The sequence below is a fragment of the Corvus moneduloides genome, chromosome Z (assembly GCF_009650955.1).
Source record: "Corvus moneduloides isolate bCorMon1 chromosome Z, bCorMon1.pri, whole genome shotgun sequence".
Lineage (NCBI taxonomy): Eukaryota > Metazoa > Chordata > Aves > Passeriformes > Corvidae > Corvus > Corvus moneduloides.
The window spans coordinates 1672956-1698422 of NC_045511.1; the positions used below are offsets into that span (position 1 = coordinate 1672956).

Sequence of the window (25467 nt, forward strand, 5' to 3'; positions counted from 1 at the left end):
ACCTCCCTGGGCAGCCCCTGCCAAGGCCTGACCACCCTTTCCATGGGGAAATTCCTGCTGGTGACCTACCTGAGCCTCCCCTGGCCCAGCCTGAGGCCGCTCCCTCTCCTCCTGTCCCTGTTCCCTGCCAGCAGAGCCCGACCCCCCCGGCTGCCCCCTCCTGTCAGGGACTTGTGCAGAGCCACAAGGTCCCCCCTGAGCCTCCTTTGCTCCAGCCTGAGCCCCTTTCCCAGCTCCCTCAGCTGCTCCTGGGGCTCCAGCCCCTTCTCAGCTCCGTTCCCTTCCCAGGACACACTCCAGCTGCTCCATGTCTTTTTTGTCCTGAGGGGCCCAGACACAGGATTGGAGATGCCTCAGGCATGCCCAGTACAAGCTGCAACTTTGCAGCTAAACAAGAATATGTGTTCTGACATCCTGAGCATGCTGAAGAGATTGTCCCTTCCATGCTGTTTTAATATGTTGGGCATCTCATAAACAGGCCATAGTTTTAGAGCATATCTGCCTCTAAACAGCTGTGTACACAACAAAGAGTAGAGCAAGAACTTTACTGGGCCTCCTTTAATCTGTAAATGTATCCAGTCAATTTATGAAGTCTGCATAATTAATTTTTTTTAGTTATTTAAGATATTAATACAGAAGGAAGTGCATCGAACAGTAACATAAAAAATAAAGTGTATAGTAAATTAAACTGCTGGCTGCACCAGGCTTCCAGCTATGTGCCAGCACTGTATTTAAGCACCAGGCCTTCTGAGAAAATTATGAAAACAGGCAGATAATGCAAGTAAGATGACACATTTATGCTCTCTGGAATAGTGTTCCACTGCTTTTATTAGCTGCAGTTGAACCGTAAAGTGAGCAATCCACATCACAAAACTTTCTGTGTGAGGCACTTCACTGGAAGTCCTGTCAGGAGATTTGTGTTGTAACTCCTCTGCCCCATTCTTTTTCAATAATAGGTCAATAGTCCTGTTGTGTTGTGAATAGTTAAATAAAAATCAGGTGAAAGCAAAGGCCCAAGCCTGGGCAGGAGTGCAGGAATATTAGTGCAGTAATATTACCATATCCCGCAGCTGTAGGGAGGAGGAGAGAAATCCAGCAGGCAGGAATTGTGCAGCAAGATTGATTTATTTAATTATTCTACAAACTCTTTCATAGAGTTTTTTCTTCATAGTCTAATTGGACAAAGGATCAGCCACCCCTTAGGGGTGATTGGCTAAAATCCTAAAACATCCATTGTCAAAATATTTTCCTACTGTACTATAAACAAAGCTCGGCAAGATCACAGGTGTTCATGGTTTATAAACTCTGCTAATATCTTGTGTGAGAGAGAAAAGTATCCCATGGCTTAGAAACCAGCAGGAAAATTCCTTGCTAACAGCATTTTTGTATCCACACAGGAGATCATCTGCTGGGATGCAAAGGAGTGCACAAAGCCTTCTTTAAGAAAAATAAGCAGCCAGAAATTAAGGAAATCCTCATGTGAGAGAATAATATCTATCAAGTGAGTTGAATTTCACTGAGAAAATTCCCCTGTGCTCATTACTCGCTAAAAACAAGATTTACAAAAGGTTTAGGCACCTGATGGTGGCACATGGACATCTACCAGAATTTCCTAGACCAAGTAGCAGCTTCGTTTACACTGAAGACAGAAAATTTCAGAGCTGGCATCTTTGGGGGACCACAGTACTGCAAATCTAGTCCTAAGTTCTTCAGCATTAAACCTGTCTGGCTTTATTTAAATACTATTGAGGAAAGATCAATAAATCAATATTTGAAAAGCCATCATTCAAATAAACTAATTTCAAATATTTTTTCATAATGGGAAGGTCTAAATGGGATGTGGTACCTTCTGTGTGTTGGTTTGCACAGGTAGCTGGATGCCAAGAAGTTAATTGAAGACAACATTTAAACAAATGCAAGTATATGCCAAAAATTTTTAAATAAAAATTAATTAATTTTATGTTTCTAATTATTTTGATGGGCCTGATGCTGAAAGAAAATTCTAGCGTATTAAATTGCACATGATCAGCTGCTAAGAATGTCTAAACTGACAATAAAGTTAAATTCTGATCTAATGACAGTTAACACAATATGCTGTTATTACCCAGATGTAGCAGTCATGTCCCAGCTGAATTTTGGGAGATGTTGGACGTGCTGCCGGGGTTCAGACCTCGGAGTCATTCCTTCATCATTTCTGTACAATGCAGAACATTGTTGCTGAAAGAACAGTGGCTCCAGAGGTTGCAGGTAAAGAAATGAAGAGAAATTTAATTTACACTTAGGCTAACTGAGTCTCCTTCAGTGAGAAGTAATTCCATTTCATTAAACTGCCTAAGACATGGAAGAAGGGATTATCTTCCTTGTGCAGTTTCCTGCTTGTTAGAGCACGCTCGCTGCACCAAATCATATTTTGCTTGTAACAGACTGCCATTATTCCTGTTTTCAGTGAACCTGGCTGCAGTAATTTAATTGAAAAGGCCCAGAAGGCAATGTTTGCCATGGTGATTCTCTTGCGTTAGAAAGTCTTTTAGATGATAGTGCTGTATCTTTCGCTGTTGTTTTAGAATCATGGAATGGTTTGGGTTGGACGGGGCCTTAAATCTCATCCCATCACACACTCTGCCATGGGCAGGGACACTGTCCACTATCCCAGGTCCAGCCTGTTTATGTTTCACTGTCATCCCAAAGCCCCGTCCAGCCTGGCTTTGGGATGACAGTGAAACATAAATTGACATGTTATGAAGAGATGTGTTCATACACACAGACGTAGTAATGCTTGTTTTTGGCGTGGGGATTGCTCTACAGCTCCTTTTTTTTTGGCACACGGTGTTTTATAGCCGTGCTGTTGACCACACACCGCCTCTGCAGCCACAGCCATTCCCATCAAACGCTGTGTGAACACCAGGACAAGCCCCATGCCAGGACTGTTGCTGTACCGCGGCAATGTTTACACGGGGTCACACCCCACATGCACTGTTTGCAGACGTGCTGTTGCCACGCACAGCCCAGGGACAGGGATGTGTAAGAGCCCGGCTGGGGATTTGCTGTCAAACACCACATGGAGCATGGAAATAAACTCAGGACTACACTGGGAAGGGTTTCCCTTTTAATGACACAACGGGTACTTTGGAACCTGCTGTTGATGGCACAAACCCAGCTTTAGAGATGAAGGTTACCCTTAGACAAGCAATGATTTAAAGCAGCATGAGGGCAGGATGGGGCCTGGTAAATCTTCCCACCCCCAGGTATTCACTGTTGATCCCATTTTGTGGGCTTAACTCATGTCCCACTTAAAATGTGGGATGCAGAATAGAGAATCAGAATGAATCCCAGAATAGTTTGGGTTGGAAGGGAGCTTAAAGTGCATCCCACACCTTCTACTGTCCCAGGCTGCTCCAAGCCCCATCCAGCCTGGCCTTGGACACTGCCAGGGATCCAGGGGCAGCCACAGCTGCTCTGGGCACCCTGGGCCAGGGCCTGCCCACCCTCACAGACAGCAATTCCTTCCCAAGATCCCATCCAGCCCTGCCCTCTGGCACTGGGAAGCCATTCCCTGTGTCCTGTCCCTCCATGCCTTGGCCCCAGTCCCTCTGCAGCTCTCCTGGAGCCCCTTTAGGCCCTGCCAGGGGCTCTGAGCTCTCCCTGGAGCCTTCTCTTGTGCAGCTGAACACCCCCAGCTGTCCCAGGCTGGCTGCAGAGCAGAGGGGCTCCAGCCCTGGAGCATCTCGGTGGCCTCCTCTGGACTGGCTGCAGCAGCTCCAGGTCCTTGTGCTGTTGTTCCCCAGGGCTGGGGCAGCTCTGCAGGTGGGGTCTCCCCTGAGCGGGGCAGAGGGGCAGAATTCCCTCTCCCCTGCTGCCCACGCTGGGGATCGGCCCACGGCACGGGAGGTGTTATGGCCGCCCCGCCCATCATGGACTACAACTCCCGTCGTGCCCCGCGCGCCGCCGCGCGCGGGCTTCGCGCACGCGCAGCGGAGCCGCGCCGGCGACGTGGAGGCGGGCGGGGACCGTGAGGGGCCGTGAGGGGACCCGGGAGCGGCACCGGCCGAGGTACCCCGCCACCGACTCCGCCACCGACCTCGGGCCCAGGGCACGGATGGTAAGCGCGGCCTCGGCGGTGCCTTCGAGGGGCATGGGCGATGGGTGGACCCGGCGGGCGCCGGCTCCGAAGGGGGCCCCCGAGATCCCCCGGTTGCCCCGACGTCACCGTCCCCTCGTGGCGCGGGCCTGTGTCGCGATAGATGAAGGGATACCTTGCGTAATTCGACACCGGCGCTGCGGAGAGTTGCCGAGGCACCGGCACCCGCCGTGTCCCTGCCCGGGCTGGGGCATCTCCAGGGATTCTTCACAGGGTTGCCGGGTTGTACCTGTGTTCCTTAGGGATCCAGGAATCGATCCCTCGCTGGGTCCCCTGGATGTCCTTGTGTCCCTTAGGTATAAGAGGATCCCTGCCAGGGTTCCCAGAATGTGCCTGTGTCTCTTTATCCAGACCTTGAGTGCTCCCTGACAGGGATCCTGTGATCCCTCAGGGCCCTTGGGATGTCCCTGTGTCCCTTTAAATGCGCCCAGGACTGGAAAGCCAGAGGTTCATACCCATCTTTTTCTTTTGTGCTCGTAATGATACTTATTTTTCATGATTAGATGATAAATTGACTTATTTTCCATCCTGTTCTTGAGAACCAGAGGCTTTTCTAGTGCTCTGCAGCATCTCAGATCTTCTGGGGCTCCTCACTTCTACCACATGGTTTTCATACTTACGAGTGATAATATTTATCAAAAGTGAGGCATATTTTAGTTTAAAATTGAATTGGTATCTCACCTTAGTTGCCAGGTTTTGTATTACCTCATATGCCTTCATGCCAAGCACTGTTTGTTTATTTATTTATTCTTTTTAATCTCTTGTGTTGGGCGTAGGGAGTTCGTGGGGCCATAATCTGATTTTTTCCTTCTCCTGTGCTGAGGGATAACATGCTGGGCTGCAGTTCTAATCATTGTAGGTATTTGCAGAAGTAAGTAAGCTGCTGATATTTCCATCAGGGCTCACTTTTGCAGTGCAGGAGAGCGGAAAGAGGCTCCCGGGTGGTTGGGTCCAGTGTCCCAATGCAGAGTTGTGTAATCCCACGTTGTGTCAATTCCCAACTGAAAAACGTTCAAGGTGCTCCAGTTGGGGCGACTAAAACATTGCCATTGCTCCTTAGATTGTCAGGAGCTTGGGAAGCCCTCGTGCTGTCCTTTCCAGGGGCTGTTTTCTTTTTCCATTGCTGCTGCATCAGCAGAGGCCCATGGACTGCCCAGGGAATGATGGACCCAGCTCAGCACTCTCACCTGGCTGAAGCATCCCTCAACTCCTCCTCTTCCAGTCCTGTGCTGATGTTTTACTAGCAGAGCTTCTAATCCCTCATATTTCCTGCTAAATCTCTAAAAAAAAATATTTATAGCAAATTATTGCTATACTCAGATGGCTCTGGTGCTTCCTTCCAGTGATTTTATCAGATTAGTAGGAAAATTCTGAGGTCATAGAATCCCAGACTGGTTTGGGTGGGGAAGGACCTTAAGGATCATCCAGTTCCACCCCCTGCTATGGGCCTTCCACTGACACCTTCCACTGTCCCAGGTTGCTCCAAGCCCCATCCAGTCTGGCCTTGGACACTTCCAGGGATGGGGCAGCCACAGCTGCTCTGGGAAACCTGTGCCTCAGCACCCTCACAGCCAGGAATTCCATCCCAATATCTAATCCAAACCTGCCCTCTGGCAGTTTCTAACATGCTGTGTTTTTAAGATGTTAAGATGTTATTAACATGCTGATGACTGACAAAAGTCACTAAATGGAAGAAATGCTGTTTGGTGTCTGATGAACTGATGTCAAAGTAGATGATTAATGACTTTAACAGTATTTTTTAAAGTGTATTCTCTAGAGTGGAAAGTCTATTGCACCTTGAAGTAATCCCACACCCTGGCAAGTACCATTTAATTTGCAGTGGATCCTGAAGATAGGTGATACAAATCTTGATGTGTAATATAATGTAAAATTATTACACATACAAAACAGATTTGTCTTTCTGCATAACATGCTTTTTAATGCTGTAGATAGATCTTCAGCTGTGAGAAACTTTAAAAGCAGAGACAAATAATCCTGTTGCAAAAATATGGTTAATGCCCAAATTGTGGAAGAGTACAGATACCAAAATAGTTGTGTAAGCTTTGAAATATATTAAAATATACCAATATTGAAACAAATGCAGGCCTTTTGATGAACATCTGAGCATCTGTCTGAAGCTTAAAAGGTGGTTGAGTTATCTTTTTGAAACATTGCTTTGGCCATTAGGCAGGTTTTACTTACGTCTGATAGTGAAAGATGGAGGAAATATTTGTGTGTAACAGTAATCTTAACATTCCTTTCATATAGAAGCTACTTGATTTATTAGATCATGCTAGGTTTATTCTGGCTTGTGTCATATTCAACCCAGCTGTCCCTTTTAATTATGGTAGAAAGAGTGAATTACTTTTGATTTATTTTTAGATAGGTATAGTGAGGGGTTTTTTTTAAAAAAAGAGGGAAGGGGCAGAGTCCTCAAAACATTCTCATATTGAACAAGATTTCCAACACTATAATCCTTCACAGATTATCAGGGAGTTGGTGTAAAACTGGTTTTGAAAACCATTGCTGTATTTGTGGTAATAAAACTCTCTTTCTGATCCTGGTAAGAACGTAAGGTCAAACCAGCAACATTGCTTCTGATGAGCAGTATATTCTTAAGCTGTAAAGTCAGGTCTCAGTATGGGTTGTGCATATTCTTGATTTGCTTTTTTTTTGAGCTCCATATCCCTTTGATATTTTTGTTTAAAGTTCAGTTTGTTGTTCTCATTTTATAGTTCCAGCACACCTGTCCTGGCTGGCAGCAGGAATCTCACTGGTGAGAGCAAACAAAACCTTTACAGAAATACCTGCCCACTGCAAAGAGTGGAGATAGTATTTGAATTTTCACTTCTTGAAACTTTTGAAAAATGTGTTATTTACCTGTAATAGTTTTGTAACAGGTGTAGAGCCTTTTACACAGAAATTACAAGGTGTGCTTGACCCAGCCTTCTTCCTTTCTGACAGTGTTTACTAATTGGATTAAAGAATTTATTTCTGCATGTACTCCAAAACACAGTAGCTGTGTTTAAGTGCTGACCTTTTCTTGGGGTATTGGAATGTAAGAGTAAGGATGGAGGTAACTTTTTTAATAATTAAATTTTTTTATAATTGTCCCCACACCACCTTTCCTCCCCTCTGTGATAGAATGTTGTTGTAACACTGATGCTGACATTCTGCTCTCAGATTGGTAGGCTTGGTGCAGTACTTATTTTATAACATATTGTGTAGGAATTTCAACAGAAAAGTGATCTTTATAGTTTTTGTAGCTTTAAATTTTAAGTCTTAATAAATTTTATATATGTAGAGGTTTTTGAGCCTTCGGGGAGATTTGGGAGTGTAACTGCCAGCACTAAAATGAACAAAATTGAGGACTCCTTAATTGGTCTCATGGGATTTTGTATTAATGTACTAGAGATATGTTTTGTTGCATAAATTGCTTTGTTTGTAAATTGGGCAAAAAAATCCTTAAATGCTATAAATGCTTGTTTACCTGTAAAAGTCAAGTAGGAGCTCTCTGAAGTTCTTAATAGAAAGGCATTTGTGAGATTCACACGCAGGATTCAGCAAAAGCTTCCTCAAGAGGTTTAACACGTGCCTGCTGCCCTGCCTTGATAAAACATGGTGACTGAGGGAATAGAGGACCAAAAGCTTCATACAGATTAGTTGTGTCACTATTGGGTACGTGCTCATGGAAAGGCCAATACATGTTGGGTGGAAATATGATAATTTTGGGGTTTATTTTGCTGCAAGCCTGTATTTGCTTATTGGAGTTTGGGGCCATCAGGTAACATTTTAATATTTTTTAGAGCACTCTGTATCAGAAGTTCCTGTTGTGAGGTGAAAGGCTGGAATAGCATTTTTGTGTAAAATATTTTTGATCTCTTACAACTTTAGAGAAAAGAAATTTGAGCAAGGTTGTTTTTTTCCTCCTATGAGTCAGTAGTTCCAGTTCAGGACAAGGCTTTGAAGGTGACTTGTGAAGATGACTAGTAGTTCACTTGAAATAAGGTGTTTTGAGATTAGTAATTTAGCATCTCCTTATCAAAATTAGTAGATTTGGTGATTAAAGATCAGCAGAATGGATCACCAGTAACCTGGAGGTTAGAGATTAGATATTATTATAAAGAGTGTATGAAAATGTGTTAGTTTTCTGAGATGACACTGAGAAACAAGATCAGTACGTCTTAGTCTCATTTATAGAATTTAGGTTTTCACTTTTCTGTCATCCTTTCAGAGCACTTTATTAAAATGTGACAAACTGTGTAGGGTGAGCTGTCAAAGACAATAGGATCCCTTGTTGAGCAGTTTGGGGGAAGCACCATGACATCTGGGCTCACTCACATCCAAGTTCTTCTGCTTGAAATACTCTGTCTCACCATGAAGGTTTTGAAAAATCTCTTCTTCAGTTGTGAGGAGAACAACTGTCCCGTAGGTGGGATATGAAGGAAGCAGATTGTGCTCTTCAGAATTAGGCTTTTATTGATGACTGACTCCCACGAAAATGTTGTGGAAAAGGAACTGGAGCAGAAAACACAGCATCATCACTCGTTTTTTCAGCTGCTTGCCTTCCCTGTGAGGGGCCTTCTTTGCCTGCAGTAAATCTATCAAGATTAATCACTTCTGCTACGTGCAAGGCTTCAGTGGAACCCAGAAGGACCATGCTGATGTCACTGCACTGCTGCTTGATTCAGGTTCTTACTGTGGAAGGGGAAGGCAGTAGAACAGAGCAGGAGAACCAAAAGAGATGCTGTATTTGTTCACCCAGCTGAGTAAACAGTGGGCAAGTCAGGTAATTTATGTTGAGAGCTGCCTAAAGACCTTAAGATGTTGGGGTTTTTTTATTTTTTTGCGTTGTGGGGAGCACTTCATAACTCTGTTGCATTTCTTACTGCCATCCAGAAGCGCTTCTGTCCTAACGTGCTGAGCTTTGTAGGAAGATGTTTTGGTACCTGGTGAATAGCTAGTGTGCTGTGCTGCTGCAAAGATAGGTTAGAGGGTTGTATCATGATCCATGACAGTAGCCGTCAAACTTGTAGTGTCTGAAAAGTAGTGGGTAGAGGAAAGACAGGATTATCTGGAAAGCCATGAGAGGTGGTATTGGCCCCCAAGCTGCAAAGATAGACCCCTACATGGTCAACCAAGGTTCTCTAAAAGAGTTCATCTTTGTATTTTTCACAAAAGCAGCTTGCCTGTCTGCTACTTTTCACAAAACTGTGTTTTTTGTGGTTTGGGGTTTTTTTTGGCAGGGGGAGATTTTTGAGTCTGAACAGTGTCAGCATGTGAAAGTAAAACGGGTGGGTAAAGGGAGCTGGAGAAAGAAATGGAAGGAGTGGTTGCTGAAAAGACAGTAGAAAAGGGGAGGAAAATTACCAATCAGTGTAAAGTAAAATGAGCAGAAACAGTCTTTCCTGTGTAACTCATTAACTTAAAAACAGTAGGAAACTTCTTTAAATGGTCATGAAGGATGCGTTTATTCCATTCTGAAATCTCCCAGGCTGCTTGGTTGTGGCTAACTTGTGTATCAGAGAAGGTGAATTCTTAACAGTGGTTTGATAGTGTTTGAAGATTGCTAGGCATTAAGTTATAGCTGGAATATTTTGACTCATTAACATGCTTTAAAAACAAAGATTATTTCAATGCTCTTCTCTGATTTAAAATGGCAAAAACTACTAAAGTCTGAGGATTGTAAAGATTTTTTTTCCCTAAAGATCCCTTTTACTGGCGTAAATTGTTATTGCCAGATATTTCTGCATCATTAGTTTTGCTTAGCAAAACCTTACCAATTTAATTGGTAAAACCAAAGTTCTTACAGTTTTGTACCTCTTTATGTGAAAACTAGTGAATGATGTCCTAGTATGAATGAAGTATTTGCATAACTGCATTTTGTCTTTGTAGAAAGATAATATCTCATTTCTTGGGGTTTTTTTTTCAGCCTTGATAGCACCACCAAAACTTCCCCAAAACAATTCCCCAAGCAGTGCGAGTGAATAAACACTTAATGTGCCTAGAAAACTACAAAGTTGCTCAGAGAAGTTGTGGCTAACCCATCTGTGGGAAGTGTTCCAGGCCAGGTTGGATGGGGCTTGGAGCAACCTGGGATAGTGTCCCTGCCCATGGCAGGGGTGGAATGAGATGGCCTGTAAAGGTGCCTTCCAACGCAAACCATTCTATGAATCTATGAAATATTACTGAACATGAGTGAGTAGTCAGAATTCAAATATATTGTGTGGACAGTAAAATTCAAATATTGGAGCTGAACAATACATAGTGTTAATGTAAGTTCTGTGTTTTCTGTTGTATGGAGAATTACGTATAAATATATTGCAGTAGTCTCATAATTCTGTGGCAAGCATTATGTTAGGATTTTGTGGGATGCTTTAATGTCTCATGGGTGAAAGATGGTCTGAAACCTGCAGGTCTTGATACAAGTCGGAATCAGCCAAAAACCTCAGTGCAGTGCTTTGATAATACTGAATGGGCAGCATTGCATCTCATGTTCTCATCTTTACAGTGGCTCTGGCTGCTTTGCTTGGAAGGAAAACGATGTCCATTTGCTTTAGTTCATAAAGCTGCGAACTGTAAAGGTAACCAGAGTCCTGCTATGTATGGAAATGAATTTTTTGTTAGGTTTTCAAATGTTTTCAATATTTTCATGTGGTTGTGTTAAAGACCCAACCTAGTGACCAGATCTCAGATGACATTGTAAAATCATGTGCATGACCACCTCAAATTCTTACACTTTAAAGCAGTAATTTTAAAAAACCCCATAGCTATATGTAATCGATATTCAAGTTGTCTACAGACTCAGCTCAACTATCATGGCAAGCATAGTTTTGGAAGGGGAACTCACTGTACTGCACAGATAAAATTCCAGCATTGGCAATTAATTTGTGAGACCAGTAGGAGATAAAATCCCAAAAGGATCTCTAATTACTTGTCTAAAATTATTTAAATAGAAGATATAGAGAATATGATGAGTTTTTTTCCCAAGTTCAACAGTACACATCTGTACCTCTAGTTACACCTAGGAGCTCATACGTGGCATCTCTGTATTGCTGAATTGCTTTTAACTTCCTTTTAGAGGAAAAATTATATTCTTGTTAGCATTGTTGATAATTAATACTAAAATCTTCTAGAAGAAACAGTAAACTTGATATTTATACCTACCCCTAGCAATTTGAGGTTGGAATGAGTCCTGATGTGCGAAACAAACTCCCTTGTGTTGCTCTAAAGCCTCTACTGCTGCATCATGGAGCCAAGTTCTGGGACTAAACAGATGCTGGATTTAATAGAGAATGACACTTGCAGACCAGGCTGTGATTCTTTGGGGGTGTAATAACACCCAGGTAAACTAAATGACTTGCTAGTAAGTTGTGTCGGTGTTTTTTTTTTTTTGGGTAGGCAGCTGGGCTGGCAAATTAGATTGGCTTTTAAAAAAATTTTATTTTAATGAACCGTGCATTTATTTAGTGTATTTCAAGGAAAAAGAAATTAGATTTCATTGGTAATTTACTGCTAGAGCAAGGACTGACTTTCTTGGAGTGAAAGAGAATTTCCTGTGATTTGGTGTTTCTTGGGGTGTCCCACTTCAGCATGTGAGGAAGCAGAAGCTGTTTAACCTTGTGTTTCTGCAGTTTCTTTGGGATCCCCTGGAGCAGCCTTTCTGTGCAGTGAGGGCTGTTACAAAGTCAAGTGTAGGAAAAATCATGGATAAATAAATGTTTTAAATACTGCTGTAATTCTATTCCAAGTACTGACATACCCTTTATATTATTATCTAGAGACTTGAACCTCTACTGCCTTAACAGGCACAGAGGCAGTGCCTCTTAATTAAAAGCAGTGTGCACATTTAAGTGGTTACATGTTTTATTTGAGTGATCTTTTCAGCTAAACGCAGCTGTTTCTAAAATAAACATTTAATAGCATGTTTGAAAATGATTTAAGGTGGTGACTGCCTTTTAAGTTAATATTTTTTAGTAGCAACTGTCCTGGAAATGTGTTTGAGATCATGGCTAGCATGTAACCGGCTAAGTTAAAGCATTGGGGTTAATCTGTTACTGTTGTTAAAGTGCCTGGAAATTAAACGTTGATATTTTTTTTTCTGTTTTAAATTATTTTTAGACCTTTTTTCCGTAGGATATTCATGAACTTCGAAGGAGAGTTTCCTGGGTTACTTGATGGCTGGAGTTCCTCAGAAATGTCTTGCCTACTTACAGCAGGGCCTGTGGCTGTTCAGGTTGTAGGAGCTGAAGGTGCTCAGGTTGCATCATGAAGTCATTGCAGAGCGCTTCATAAAGGTTTGGGATAACACAAGTTCCTGAAGGAAGGAGTTAGCTGTATGTGTCTGTAAGTGTGGTCATCTACAGGAAGGATCAGTACAACTTGCTGAGATTTTTGCTTCAGAGGGGTATAGTGAGTGTAATGTACTTAAGAGAGGAAAGAAACCACCTGGGATATAGGAGAGAGAAAAAATCTGTATGTTTGTTTGATTGCTCCAAGATTTGTTGGCTCTTGAATGAGTGGAAGTCAAAGCTTGCCAAGTCCCCTTATCTACAAACTACTATCAAGTATTGAAAGCTCAAGCTAGCAGGTGGATTATTCTGACAGGTCCAGATGGCTTGATATTTATTTTCATTTAGAGGAGAAAATAATCAGCTAGTGCCTTATTTTTCTGTCGCTTTGGGGAAGGTCTATGGAATCAAACGTGTTCTCTGCAGTTTGGATGGAGCCAGCTGGGCATTAGGGCTGGAGGGCTTACAAGGGGCTCCATTGCTTGTTATGTTGCTTGGGAGTGTGGCTGTGGCCATGGAACTGGGCATGTTCTTGGGCACTGTGATTTGACACTGACTCCAAAAAGAGACAATAAAATTTTGCAAAGACTTGCTGTTAAAGCCCTCTTTATTTTGGATTATTAACGGTATTGAACGTGCTGACATGCTGTAGGAAATCTGGAAAGCAAGCATGACTCCTTTTCAAGAATTAGCTTGAAACCTGTACCAGTTGCTGTGGTATTGCTGGAAAGTGGTTTAAGTGGGGCGCTTTGAGAGCTGCAGCGAGCTGCAACAGTAGCTTGTAAATAGAGAATATGGTGACTCATCTTAGGAGAACGAGTTAAGAACTTTGGGCACTGTCAGTGCTCTGGCATGGAGAACTCCAGAGCTCCAGGTTAAGGTGGAGGGATTTGAATGCAGGGCTCCAGCTGCCTCTTGGTTCTCTTCACCATTAGTTGTTTGTCTTGGAGCAAGTGAGCTGGAAAACATGAGCAGAGAATGGGAACTTGAAGCAGACAGAGGCTAGACTTGTCTTTTGTCCAAGAAATAAAGGTTTAAATGTAGGGCCTTTAAGTTTAGGCACAGGGAAGGGGCTTGAGTCAAAATACAGGTCCAGGGCCAACAGCATCATTGTTGGCTTTTGCAGTAGTTGAACATGTTGCAAACATGTTCAGGTTGGATGGGGCTTGGAGCAGCCTGGTCCAATGCAAGGTGTCCCTGCCCATGGCAGGGGGTGGGACAGGTTGAGCTTTAAGGTCCCTTCCAGCTCAAACCATTCTGGAAACCAGGGGGTGCGGAGCTGAGATGTCCATGTACATGCTGAATCTTCATTCTTCTAATTAATGATCCACTTTTTTCACATATTAACCGATTGGCTTTTCTTCTGCTTTATAGCTTTAGTATTGACTGGCGCTGTTTGAAGGGTAGAATACACTGATTGTGAGGATTTTTCCTTCAGGGCAGCAAAATTTGTGTTCTGGTAAGATGCATTTATTCTGTTCTGTGAGTGAGTATTCAGCCTAAGTTCTGGAAATGCTCTTAAGCTGATTGTATGTTATAATTCTTTAATGCTTCTCCACAGAATTCCCTGGCATGAAGTTTCATTTTCATTCTTAGGCTACTTCAGATTTCTCTTCTTACTGGTAGTCCCTGTGACAAATACAGCTTTTTCAAGTGCTATAGACAGTGTCTTCAGAGCTTTTTGCTAAGAGAGGTTATATGGGGTTATAAGGTCAGGTGTGAAGGGAGGTGGTGTAAACCCGGACCCTTTAAAAACAGAGCTCCCTGAGAGCATCTTGGAGGTACAACAAATTAAGAGCAAAGGGTCTTTGAGACAATTTAAAGGAGGACAGGGTCAGCATTCAGTTGCACTGTATCCTGTCTTCTAGAGCAGGTAACAGTGGTGGTAGAGGATGGAATACTGAAATGGAGGGGGAAGGAGTATGGAGTGCTGTATTTCCAGCCTGTAGAGTCTCCTACAGATAAAATTTAGAAAATAATCACCAATTTCCTTGTTTTTATAGGAGTTCACATTTTAAAGATCTCTTTATTACTTAGTATATCTTATATTCTGCTCTGTGATGGTGCCGGCCCTTTGTTTCTGACACATTTGGGTACTGTGCAGTTGCTCTAAATCTCAAATATGAATTCGAGAACTTCCACTATGGCTGCTAATGTTGCAGGTATTTGTTGCATGTCTTGTTTGTTTTTAGTGCACCTTTCGTCATATTTGCACAGTTCTTTATTGCTATGAACTTTTATTAGAATTGTCTTTTCCGGAAGCAATTGCTTCTGCGAAGTTGATGAGTTTTAAGAGTGTCAGTACAGTCGTGATTCTGGTATCTGATACCTTGTATCTGATACCTCGTATATGCATCTTTGTAGAAATCAAGGGAAGAGTTGCTGCTGGGTAGTAGCTTACATCTTCTGATACATCTGTGCCTGTTCTTGTGTCTTATGCCAGCTCAGGAGTGAGTATTTAGGTTACAGTAAAGTTGCACAACACTTTTATCTTGATGGGGATGCCTTTTTTCATACCAGCTTTTAAACCTGTCACAGTTATTTTGTCCCAAAAGATGGAAGATTATTGAAGCCGATGCCCTGGAAAGATGTGAGGTGCTTGGGATCATACCTGGGACATAGTCAATAGCATTTTGGTGGTTTTCTTTCTTTAATTAAATTGTTTATAAAGATGAGAAGCAGCATGAAGAAATCAAAGCTTCTCATTCTTCGCACAGATCAAGTACAACACATATAGTGAGAGGGTTTGGAGTGCCAACTTCTGTAGTCTTCCATCAAAAAGCAGTTGTGTTTCTGATGTGTTCATTTTATGGATTTTTCCCCTTAAAGTAGTTGCCGTGGAAGGTACCATGTTATTTTACAGAGATCAGGAGGTTCGTGTCTGGTCAGTAGTACCTTTGCTTGCTTGATAACAGCATGATAAGAGCTGTGCTTACTCTGGAAGGGCAGGAACTTTAAAGGTGTAGGTCATTGGTAGTGTGCAGGAATTAGCTGCATCATTACAGAAGTAGTAATTTTCTTTCTGTGCATATTAATTTTGAAAATATGTTTCTGAACAGCATGTCAGTTTGACACCCCTGTTAAAATTGTGAATTCTGTGTAGTTTTCCTCACTGTTAGCAGCCTTGGTACTGAGAAAACTGTGCTGCAGTGTTCTTGCTGAGTATAATGTATTAAAATACAAGTGATATGATGACTGAAGTAGTAGCACAGAAACTTTTATCTTCCTTGGACAAAGATGTTATTATCCAAATTTTGTTGAAAGGAAGTCTTTCTAATATATTCCGATGCGCCTGATTCCTACATCTCAGTCATTTTTCAAGGGGGTGATCTAAAGCCGTACTGGTGGCTAACTCAGGGTCTGTGTATTCTTTATTTGTACAAAAGACTTAAAATGTTTCTTTCTTCTTTTTTTGTTTCTCAAAGGAATGAAAATTTAGAAAGAGATTTGCCAAATAAAGAAGATGGGAGCAAATAGCAGCAGCATCAGTGAGCTTCCAGAAAATGAGTACTTACAAAAACTGTCAGGATCAGAGCCCATCTCCGAGAATGACCCATTCTGGAATCAGCTTCTGTCTTTTAGCTTCACGACTCCAACAAACAGGTAGGAGGGTGTTGAAGAGCTAACTTTGATAGTATGTTTATAAAAGTGACCAGTCTGAAAGCACATGAGTGGTTATGTTAATTATTCCTGTTTTAGGTAGCAGGGGAATAAATGCCTGTGTAAAATATGTTGTTGTTTCTAAGTTTGGAAGCATTTTCCACCACCTCTTCCATTCCTGTGGGTTTCGTTCTTCTTCATAATAGCTGTAATTGCTATTCATTCTCCTGGTAAAGATCAGAAATAGGGTCTGTAGTGTTGGGGGAAGCTTTTTTTTTTTTCTTGTTGTTCAAGGAAGCTTTCTTTTTCTTTGGTATAGCATTTGGGTTGACTGGATTTGGTGAAGATTCCAACATTTGATGTTCCCTCTCAACTTAGAGTGAACTGTACTTGTATGATTTAATTGTAGGTTAGCTTTTGAGTTGCTTAGTCTGTATGGCTTTTTTTCACCCCCTTTTGCATTTTGAAAAGAAATTTGGCGTATATTCTCCATAAAGATACTTTCTAAATATCAATTCAAGCTTTGAATGCCTTTTCATTCCAGAAAGTGGTGTTGATATAAATAAAGTCAGTGTTTTTTAGAGGATCCATAGCACATCTCCCAAAATAGAGCATTGAAGTTCTTGTAACTTCTGTTAACCCAACTCCATTGCTAAATTCCTTGGCCTGTGTGTTGATTATCAGTCTTACAAGAACAATCTGATATTATTACCTTCAGGTGTTACTTAAACTGTTATTACAGTTTTCAATGTAGAACGGGTGCTTTTCTGTAAGTGAAAGTTTGGGCAACTGGAATGGAAAATAGCTAAGGTAAATAACTGGGAGGCATTTACTAGGTGCTATTTTTGTAAAGAGTGAGGAGGAGGAAGTATTTTGACTTCTGCCTGGAGAGAATAGCCAGAGGTTAGGAAGAAGGGACAGAGTTGTGGATGGCTGCAAAGCTGGTAAAGGGCAGTACTGAACTGGGAGTGTGTGAGAAAGCAGTTGTTTTTCCTCTAAGATCCTTGAAGAGAAGAATTATTTACAGCCTACCCATGACTAATAAGATTGACAGCATTCTAAGAACTTACATAATATTCTGTTGTTTGGGTTTTTTTAAGGGGGAATAATTACATATAAAACCCCACCAATTTCTCTTGGTTCTATTTTTCGTCTTTCCCCTATGAAAGTTAAGGAGTTTTTTTTAGCTTGGTTTTTATGCCTGTTTCATGAAATTCAGATCCAGTGCAGAGTAAATTTGCTAAAATAACCCCCCAAATGAACAAAGCAAAAACCTAACCAAACAAAAAAACCTCAAACAAGAAACATAATTAAAAAAAAAAGCAGGCCAATAAAATGATCCAAACGTAGGTTGAAAGCTTTAATTAGCTGAACACCAGATGGTGCTCTTGCCTGGCAGCTAGAGAAGTATTTTTAGAGACATCTTTTCTGCAGCTTAGTAATGGAAGGAAACAGAAAGTTCCCATTTAGTGGTATCCACCTGAGGCAACCACTGGCAAGTGAAATCAGACGATGTCGGCTGCACAGCACCCTCAGCATTTGTCTATATCAGATAACCTTGCCTGCAGGAATGGAACAATAGAGGTCAATGTCAATTTCTGAGATTGAAAGCTTCCAAATTATCAACTTAACTCTGTTTTTAATGAGGCTTAAGAGTCAGGAGCAAGATGCTTGTTTGTGTTCTGTGGAACGGAGCCAGTTTTCACCTGTCGAATAGGTTTTACAGGTTTCTTCTCCTTTTAAATTCACTTTTTCCAGTTGTCTGTTGCAAAACTAGTGACTGTTTGCTAGTATTATAGAGAGCTGTGTAAGTGTTTTGTGTTGTTTTTTTGTGAAGGCAGTTGGTGATGTTTTAGAGTAAAAGACCTATTTCCTCAAGTTTTTGCAAAGATGGGACTAATGCCATCCTCAGGGAGAAGAGGGCTGTCTTCTCTGGGTACTGCTTTGGACATAATTCTGTTCTACATATGTCAGTACTGTAGGGGAGGAGGAGGAGAAAAACATTAGAAGAGGAAGCGATAGGAAAATTCATGTTGGGAGGAAAAGCAATCAGCCAAACAAAAATTATCTAAGCAAAAACTGGCAAGCTGGGGAAGTGGTGGGGCTGGGGTAGATTTTTCTGCAACAGATGCCCAACAGATTCACCTTGTTGTCAAGAAGCCTTGGCAATAGCAAGAAAACAGTATCTGCAAGGAAGGCTTTCAAGGGGAATCTGAATCAGTGTGCGTAAGGAAGTTTGTGGGGTTTTTAACGCTTTTCCACATGTGCTTTTTCTAGTTAGGAGCTTGTGACTAGTGCTTTGCTTTACAGAAGCTGTTCCCAGTTAGTCCAGGAATTGTAGATCCCAAGTGTCAAACAGAGCTGGATCTTCTGTGGAACAGTAGTCTTTGTGCTTTGGCTTGAGAGATGGGGAATTACTGTCTTTCTACTCTGAGAAACATGGAGACATGATACCAGATCTTAAAATAGCACCACTTTCTGTGCTCTGCTGTCTTCATTTTCTTATGCTTTGTGTGTCTTGGCACTTTGTATTTCTTTCTTTGTCCTTGTTTTTCTTTTCTCTCTTTCCCCTTTCAGTTTGGTTGATGTCTTCCCATTTTTATCCATGTCTCATCTTTATTCTCTCTTTTGGTTTCTTTTCTGACCTCTACCTGACTGAATGTGTTAATCTCTCTTTTTCTGGTTCCATGTGAAATGGTTTAGCATTTCATTTTCTCAGCCATGCCTTCTTTCCTGGGTTTTACTTTTTCAGTCCTGCTGGCTTTTTGGTCTGTTTCTGTGAAGGACACAAGGTAGTTTTCTGTATGGAATAAAGCTTGCCAAATACCAGTGCTGCTGACTGCAAAGTTGCTGTATCTTTGTCAGCAACACTGATGCAAGATGCTCTCTCCCTTTCACTCTCTCTTCCAGTGTTTATTTTGTTCTTCTGCGGGTTTAATCAGGAACTAATCTATCTGGAAAACAACACAGCAGAAGTGTTTATTTTTTCAGCCAAGATAATTCCCTTGAGTGATTCATAGCTTTGCACCACAAAACAATTCTGGCACAATGAGGGACTGATTTTTTGGGACGCAGCAACCTTTTGGGCTAAAAGGTGGGATTGCTTAAACCTGCTGTGCCATCCAAAAATGACCAAGGAAAGTGTGTGGTCAAAGCAGAACTGGCTGCTAGGAGTTTAATATTCTGCCTTTCTGGGCTACTTGTTCTTCCTCTCATACTATTGATTTTCTTAATAATTAGAGAAATATTAAGAGGAAATATCAGCTGTCAGTAATCAGAAATGAGCTGATGGTGAACCCCTGCTTCCTGCCTGTGACTCCCCTGGCGAGAGTGAGTAGTAACAGCCGGAGCCAGCCTGGGTGTCTGGCAGGTAAAGAAAGCCTCTGGGGCCTTTCACAGTCTAGGAGTGGGAGCAGATAAGTGGTGCAGACATAAATGATCGCCAAAGGAACAGCTTCCAGCAGTTTAGTTTTAGGTTGCCTCATGCTTCTCACTGTAAAAGGTTTATTGTGATATCCTCTTCCATAAAGCAAACCATGCGTGCTAAGCAGGTACTGCTGAAGTGTCTGCTGAGACATTTCTGGTTTCAGCCGTTAGGAAGTACTTGGTGCTCTAATTTCACACTCCTGCATGTTCTTTTTTTTTTTTTTTTCCTTCATGGGTCCTTATTTGTTGCACAGAATAGACTCATGGGAGCAGAATTAAAATTGTATAAAACCTCTTAAATCTGCCACTTCTATACTTGAGGTGACTGACCTATCAATCCAATAGTGTTTGGATATTGGAAAATAAAATACAGCTTTTCTGGATGATTTTTTTTGTTACTGTCAGGATTAAGAGCTATGAGGTTTTCTTTGGAGTGTTAGTTCTCAGTCTAGGCAGACTTTGTGTTTGTCTGGCTTTTCTGTGATTTGCTACCAAGAATGCAACCTCCTCCTTAGTGGTGGTATTAGTTACAATTATTTTCTGATGGAAAACTTAAAGTTAACTAAAGCAGAACTTGCTGAAAATCATGTGCTTAATATTTACTGTTCTGCTTTGTTCCTTCCCCAGAATTATTAATGAGTTGCTGGTTCAAGAATAATGTGCATGGGCCTTTAATGGAAAGACATAAAAATGAGAAGCTTTTATGTTGCTTTAACATGGTACATTTTTTAAATGGTACAATAAATCATATGCTGCCTTATATTCTTTGATGTCTGTCCTCCAACTAGTCCATTAAAATCAGCATTCCCACAGTATGAATTTACTAAATGGGCTGGTTCTTCTGTTTTGTATTCAATGGCAAAGAAAAAAGGCCTTACCATGAGGAAAAAACTGTCAGGAAAGCTGCTTGTTTTGGTTTTTTTCCTCCTTTTTTTATGGGGATACTTGTCTGCTTTGGTTTGGGTCTTTTTCTTACCATACTAAGGGCAGGTGTTGTCGTGTGAGTATGTTTGCAGCTTTTAGGCAGAATGCTTTCTCTTGTTATGTGGTGATACTTTTGATATTTCTGCAAATTTGAAACAATTTCTATTGTTGTGCCATTAAAATAAAAGTGGATGAAACCATGTTCTTCAAAGCTGGCTGCTGTCAGGAAACAGCCTTCACTGTCTTAATAATTATGGTTTTGCTGAAGACTGATTGTTAGTAAATTTAAAGTAAGGTAGCTGAATTCAACCATTTAAAAATAATCCTATTTATAACACCACTGGGCTTTTTTCCCCCCTTCTTTTTTTTTTTTTTCCATCCTCTTCTTTTTGGAAGTAATGTTTTTTACGATATATGCCAGAATAGCTTACCGCAGAATCCGGCTTTTTAGTAGTAAGAAGCCAGAAATAAAAATCTGCAGTCAATGAAAATGATGAAATTTTGTTGACTAATAGACTGCTCAATTTGCCATTCTTTCCCACCTCTGCTGAGAAGAGGTTTTCTTACAGAAAACTAACTCCCTGATGAAGAAACACTTGTACTGTGATGAGTGATTGCAAACACAAAGTGATTAAATCCCAATGAAATAACAATTATCCTTGATTACTCTTTACTTTCACCACTGATCTGATAGCTGCAGTCACACAGATACTGCCTGTGTATAGAGAAGGGTTTGTAGTGACAATTGGTATGCAAAATATTCTTGTGGCATGGTGTTAAGATGTTACAGAAGGTAATCACTGCCACTGTAAAACCTCTCCTGTTTGGATACCTCTAAAATAAACAAAGACAAAACCATCTTCTTTAAAGATGGCTGCACTGTCAAGGACGCAAATTTTACTACTATTAATTTTAGTTTTGCTGAAGTCTGTGAGCTTACCATCTACAAAAAAGAAAAGCAAATAAAATAATTTCTTTCTTTTATTAAGTACTTTGAAAATGCTGGCCGTCAGATCACAGGATGAAGGAGGAACTCCTGTGAAGTGTGGAATTTTTTCCTGAAGTGTGTGGGAAGCAACTGTGCACCTCACATATTTGCTTGTATCCAAGGGAGTCAGTCAAGTCTATATAGTTAAGAATACTTTGCTTTGAATCTTTTCTGTTTGCCCCATATGTTCACAGCCCATTTGAATCCCCATATCAGGTGATACCTTTTGTTCATTTCTTGGAAAACCATAGAACTGGTGAATATGTAAATATGTACTGCTTTCTCAAGGTGAGGTTGTTCAGTTCAGGTTGTGCCAGTTGAAGTACATGTGCAAACTCACCCAGGTCACTGTGATCGTGGTGTTAAAGGTCCGTGGATTGAAGCTGGTGTCACAGAAGCTCAGAACAGTTTGAGTTGGAAGGAATCTTAAAAATCATCGCGTTCTACCCCCTGCCGTGGGCAGGGACACCTTCCACTATCCCAGGGTGCTCCAAGCCCCATCTAACCCGGCCTTGGACACTGCCAGGGATCCAGGGGCAGCCACAGCTTCTCTGGGCACCCTGTGCCAGGGCCTGCCCACCCTCAGAGTTTGTTCCATGTGCACATGACCATTTTCCATGGTGGTGTCTTGTCCAGGACAGAGCTTCCTGGATGTTACTGGTGTGCCTGGGTTTCTCCTACTGATGCTCAGCAGAGCCATCAAGCAGCAGGAGGAGTTGACTTACTTTTCATACTTACGGCCTGTTTATTACTAGCAACAGATAATCTTTTTTATGTTGTGAATATACCAAGTGTTTCTCACAGAGCAGGGAATATTTTACACTCCATCCTTAACGAATCTGTTCTTTACTTTTTTTTTGTTCTAGCCCATGTCACCAAGTGTCACATCCACATGGCTTTTAAATCCGTCCTGTGATGGCAACTCCACCACTGCCCTGGTCAGCTGTGCCAGGGCTGGACAGCCCTTTCCATGAAGAAATTTTCCCCAATATCCAACCTAAACCTCCCCTGGCCCAGCCTGAGGCCGTTCCCTCTCCTCCTGTCCCTGTTCCCTGCGAGCAGAGCCCGACCCCCCCGGCTGCCCCCTCCTGTCAGGGACTTGTGCAGAGCCACAAGGTCCCCCCTGAGCCTCCTTTGCTCCAGCCTGAGCCCCTTTCCCAGCTCCCTCATCTACTTCTCCTCAGGCTTATATATTTGACATATATTTGACAACAGGGCAGTCTCTATTCCTCAGGTGAGGGTTTTCAGACAGAATTTGAACTTCTGTTTGTGATCAGTGCAGTGAGGAGCTTCACCTTATCAGTGCTTGTTAGAGCTGAAATACAATTTGAATACTTATTAGCAGTGTTCTGTGTGGCGTAATGAAAGGACAGATGTTTCAGTGTTGAGTTTCCATTCTTACATTCATTCATGAACCAGGTGTCATCTCCACAGGGACTGCAGAGGAAAGTCAGTGCCACAGTTGGTTGTACCATTTTTTTTGTGCCACCTTGTGAATCTTGGCTCTGGCATTTTCTACCCGAGTGTTAATGTAATTTACCTTCTGTCTCTTCACTGCACAAGAAAATACCCAGACAGCTTTTTCCATGTCCCTCACTTCATTTTCCTGCCCAATCAAAGGATAGAAAGTCACCACTAAATTTGGCCCCAGGTACTTGGGAATGAGCTGCTATTTTTTGTAGCCCTCCATGATATTCACCCCGTGAATCCATCCTTGGGGGTGTAACAGTACTGAGTATTTCACTGGTGTGTGCCTATTGGGGTGGTATTTCTGCTGTAATTCCCCCTCATTAGGTGTTTCTTTTGAGTGAACTGAAATTTTGTGGTAGCTGTTGCTTAGTCTTGAGTGTGGCAAAATTCAGTTTTGTGTTCTTGTATGAATAAGGGGTAGTGGGCTTTAGTTAATTTTTAAGCTTTAAACTTCATTTTAGTATGAAAAAGAATGACTTGAGTGTTAAAAGCTTTGCTGAAGATCTGAAAGCCTTGCTTGCTTTGCCACTGGTTTTGATCCTGGCAACTTGTAGAAATTAAGCAACTCTGTGGAATTTGTTTGAGGACTTTGTGTGGTTTTTTATAACTCAAAGGGAAGAAAAAAAATCTGTAAGAATGCTAGACTTTGAAACCTAACCTTAGAAATTAGGGAGAAAATGAACCGTAATTCAAAGCTGAATGTCTGCATTTATGGTTTAAGTCCTGGAGCAATTATAATAACCACTCTGGCTGTGTCCCCAGGATCTTTGGATAGTGGGGGGGGTCATGTTGTGTTAGATTATGATTTTTCAGTACCTAAGAACTCTCTATTGAGTTGTTGTCCATTGTAATATTCACCCTCCCTGTCTGCCTGGTCTTGGGAAGGAATAAATCCTGATGACAAGCAGCCAGCTGGGCAAATTTAGAAGTTTCTGTTATTTTAAAAAAGTGCAAGGTCACATAGACCTAGAAAACTGTGTTGTCCGTAGTTGCTGGTGGCGTGTTCTTGCTCAATACCATTTGTTTTTAATTACTCTGCATGTTTGTAGTGCTGGAACAAGAGACCACCTTTGAGACCAAGTCTAATGTTTTTAAAATATATATCAAAGTGTAAGTTTGTTCTTTCTGAATCTTGTGTTTCAAAGCAGTTTGTAAAAGAAGAATGAATGCTGGTAATTGATATCAGGACAAGCCAATCTGCGTAATCTAAAGTTGTCTTAGGATATTCAGCTGTAGATGAAGAGCTGTCTCAGCTGTCAGCTCACTACACAGTAAATTAGTCTGATATACAAGAAAATTTGCAGGCATCTTAAAACTTAATTTGCTTGATGTCTCTATCTTGAATAGTTTCCTCTTGAAGGGTTTTGAAATAATTATTTTGGCTGCTCTTTCTACAATATCATCCAGTCCTCATGAGTTGGGGCACAGCTCAAACTCCACAGCTTCCAAGAGCATGGCTCCACAGGGTTTTCAGCCCTGGAGCTGGTTTAGCAGCTTCCCACGCAGCACCACTGATAATCTCAGGTTGACACAACAGCGTGCTGTAAACTGGATTACCATGTAAATTTAAAAAAAGCACAGGACTTTAAAAAGAGAAGAGGGCTGCATTATGACTGCAAGTGTTGAACTAATTTTTTTTGACTGTCCTTTTATTTGTTGAACTTCAGAGGTCCCTGAAGGTCAGGCTGTATGTTAATTCAGTCTGTATAGAGGCTCTACCATCTCTTCCAAAACTGAGCAGTAGGGCCTTCATGATATGATAAGAGGTGATAGCTTTAAACTAGAAGAGGGTAGATTCAGACAAGATAGAAGGAAAAAATTTTAACGACGAGAGTGGTGGAACTGAGTGCCCTTTAGTTATTAATATTCGTATTGCTCAATGTGGCACTGGACAGAGTATCTGATGATTTGTCTTGTTTTCCCATCTGTTAAGGATGTTTTTGAGGATCAGTTGCCCTGCACTGGTAGGTCAGAAGTATGTGCTTGATGCAGCTGGTGTTTACTTTCAGTGGTTGCTGTCAGGTTTTGCTTTAGTGCTTTATTGTTCTTTTTCAGATGATGTTTTTCTGAGGCGTATCACGAGGCAATTAATGAAGTTACGAACAATTTGCTGTATCTGATGTGATTGTTGCACTAGTATAATAACATTAATTGAAAGGAAAGAGCTGCTTAGCTTGAGGTTAAATGTCAGATTGAGGTTTCTTTTATTCATGTTCTCAAAAATGCATCATTTAATGTTAAATTTCTTGTAAAGAATTTCAAGTTCTTTCTATAGGCTGCTGTTCTATTTGTATTTTTGGTAACACCAAGCTGAGCATGGCAGCACTGGACCTGCAAAAGTAGTGGTAATAAAATGCTCATGGAATCACAGAATCATTTAGTTTGGAAAAGCCCATGAAGATCTTGGAGTCCAACCATTCCCCCAGCACTGCCCAGGCCACCACTGACCCATGTCCCCAGGTGCCACATCCACACGGCTTTTAAATCCTTCCAGGGATGGGGATTCCATCACTGTCCTGGGCAGCTGTGCCAGGGCTGGACAACCCTTTCCCTGAAGGAATTTTCCCTAATACCCAACCTAAAACTCCCTTTTCACAACTTGAGGCCATTTTCTCTCATCCTGTCCCTTG

General features: G+C 41.6%; 1 protein-coding gene across 12 annotated transcripts in view; it reads left to right on the top strand.

Annotated features, from left to right (window-relative positions):
- The first annotated feature begins 3975 nt into the window (after nucleotides 1-3975).
- The window catches only part of DYM (dymeclin), a 212054-nt gene continuing 190562 nt past the window's right edge, over nucleotides 3976-25467 (top strand). For 5 of the 12 annotated variants that reach the window (XM_032095569.1, XM_032095573.1, XM_032095570.1 and 2 more), the window contains exons 1-2: nucleotides 3979-4099; nucleotides 15855-16032. In XM_032095569.1, the coding sequence (XP_031951460.1) occupies nucleotides 15893-16032 (140 nt within the window). In that variant the 5' untranslated portion in view covers nucleotides 3979-4099; nucleotides 15855-15892. Of the gene's footprint in view, nucleotides 4100-15854; nucleotides 16033-25467 lie in introns of all 12 variants that reach the window. The other 7 variants (XM_032095576.1, XM_032095572.1, XM_032095577.1 and 4 more) reach the window with 4 other exon arrangements.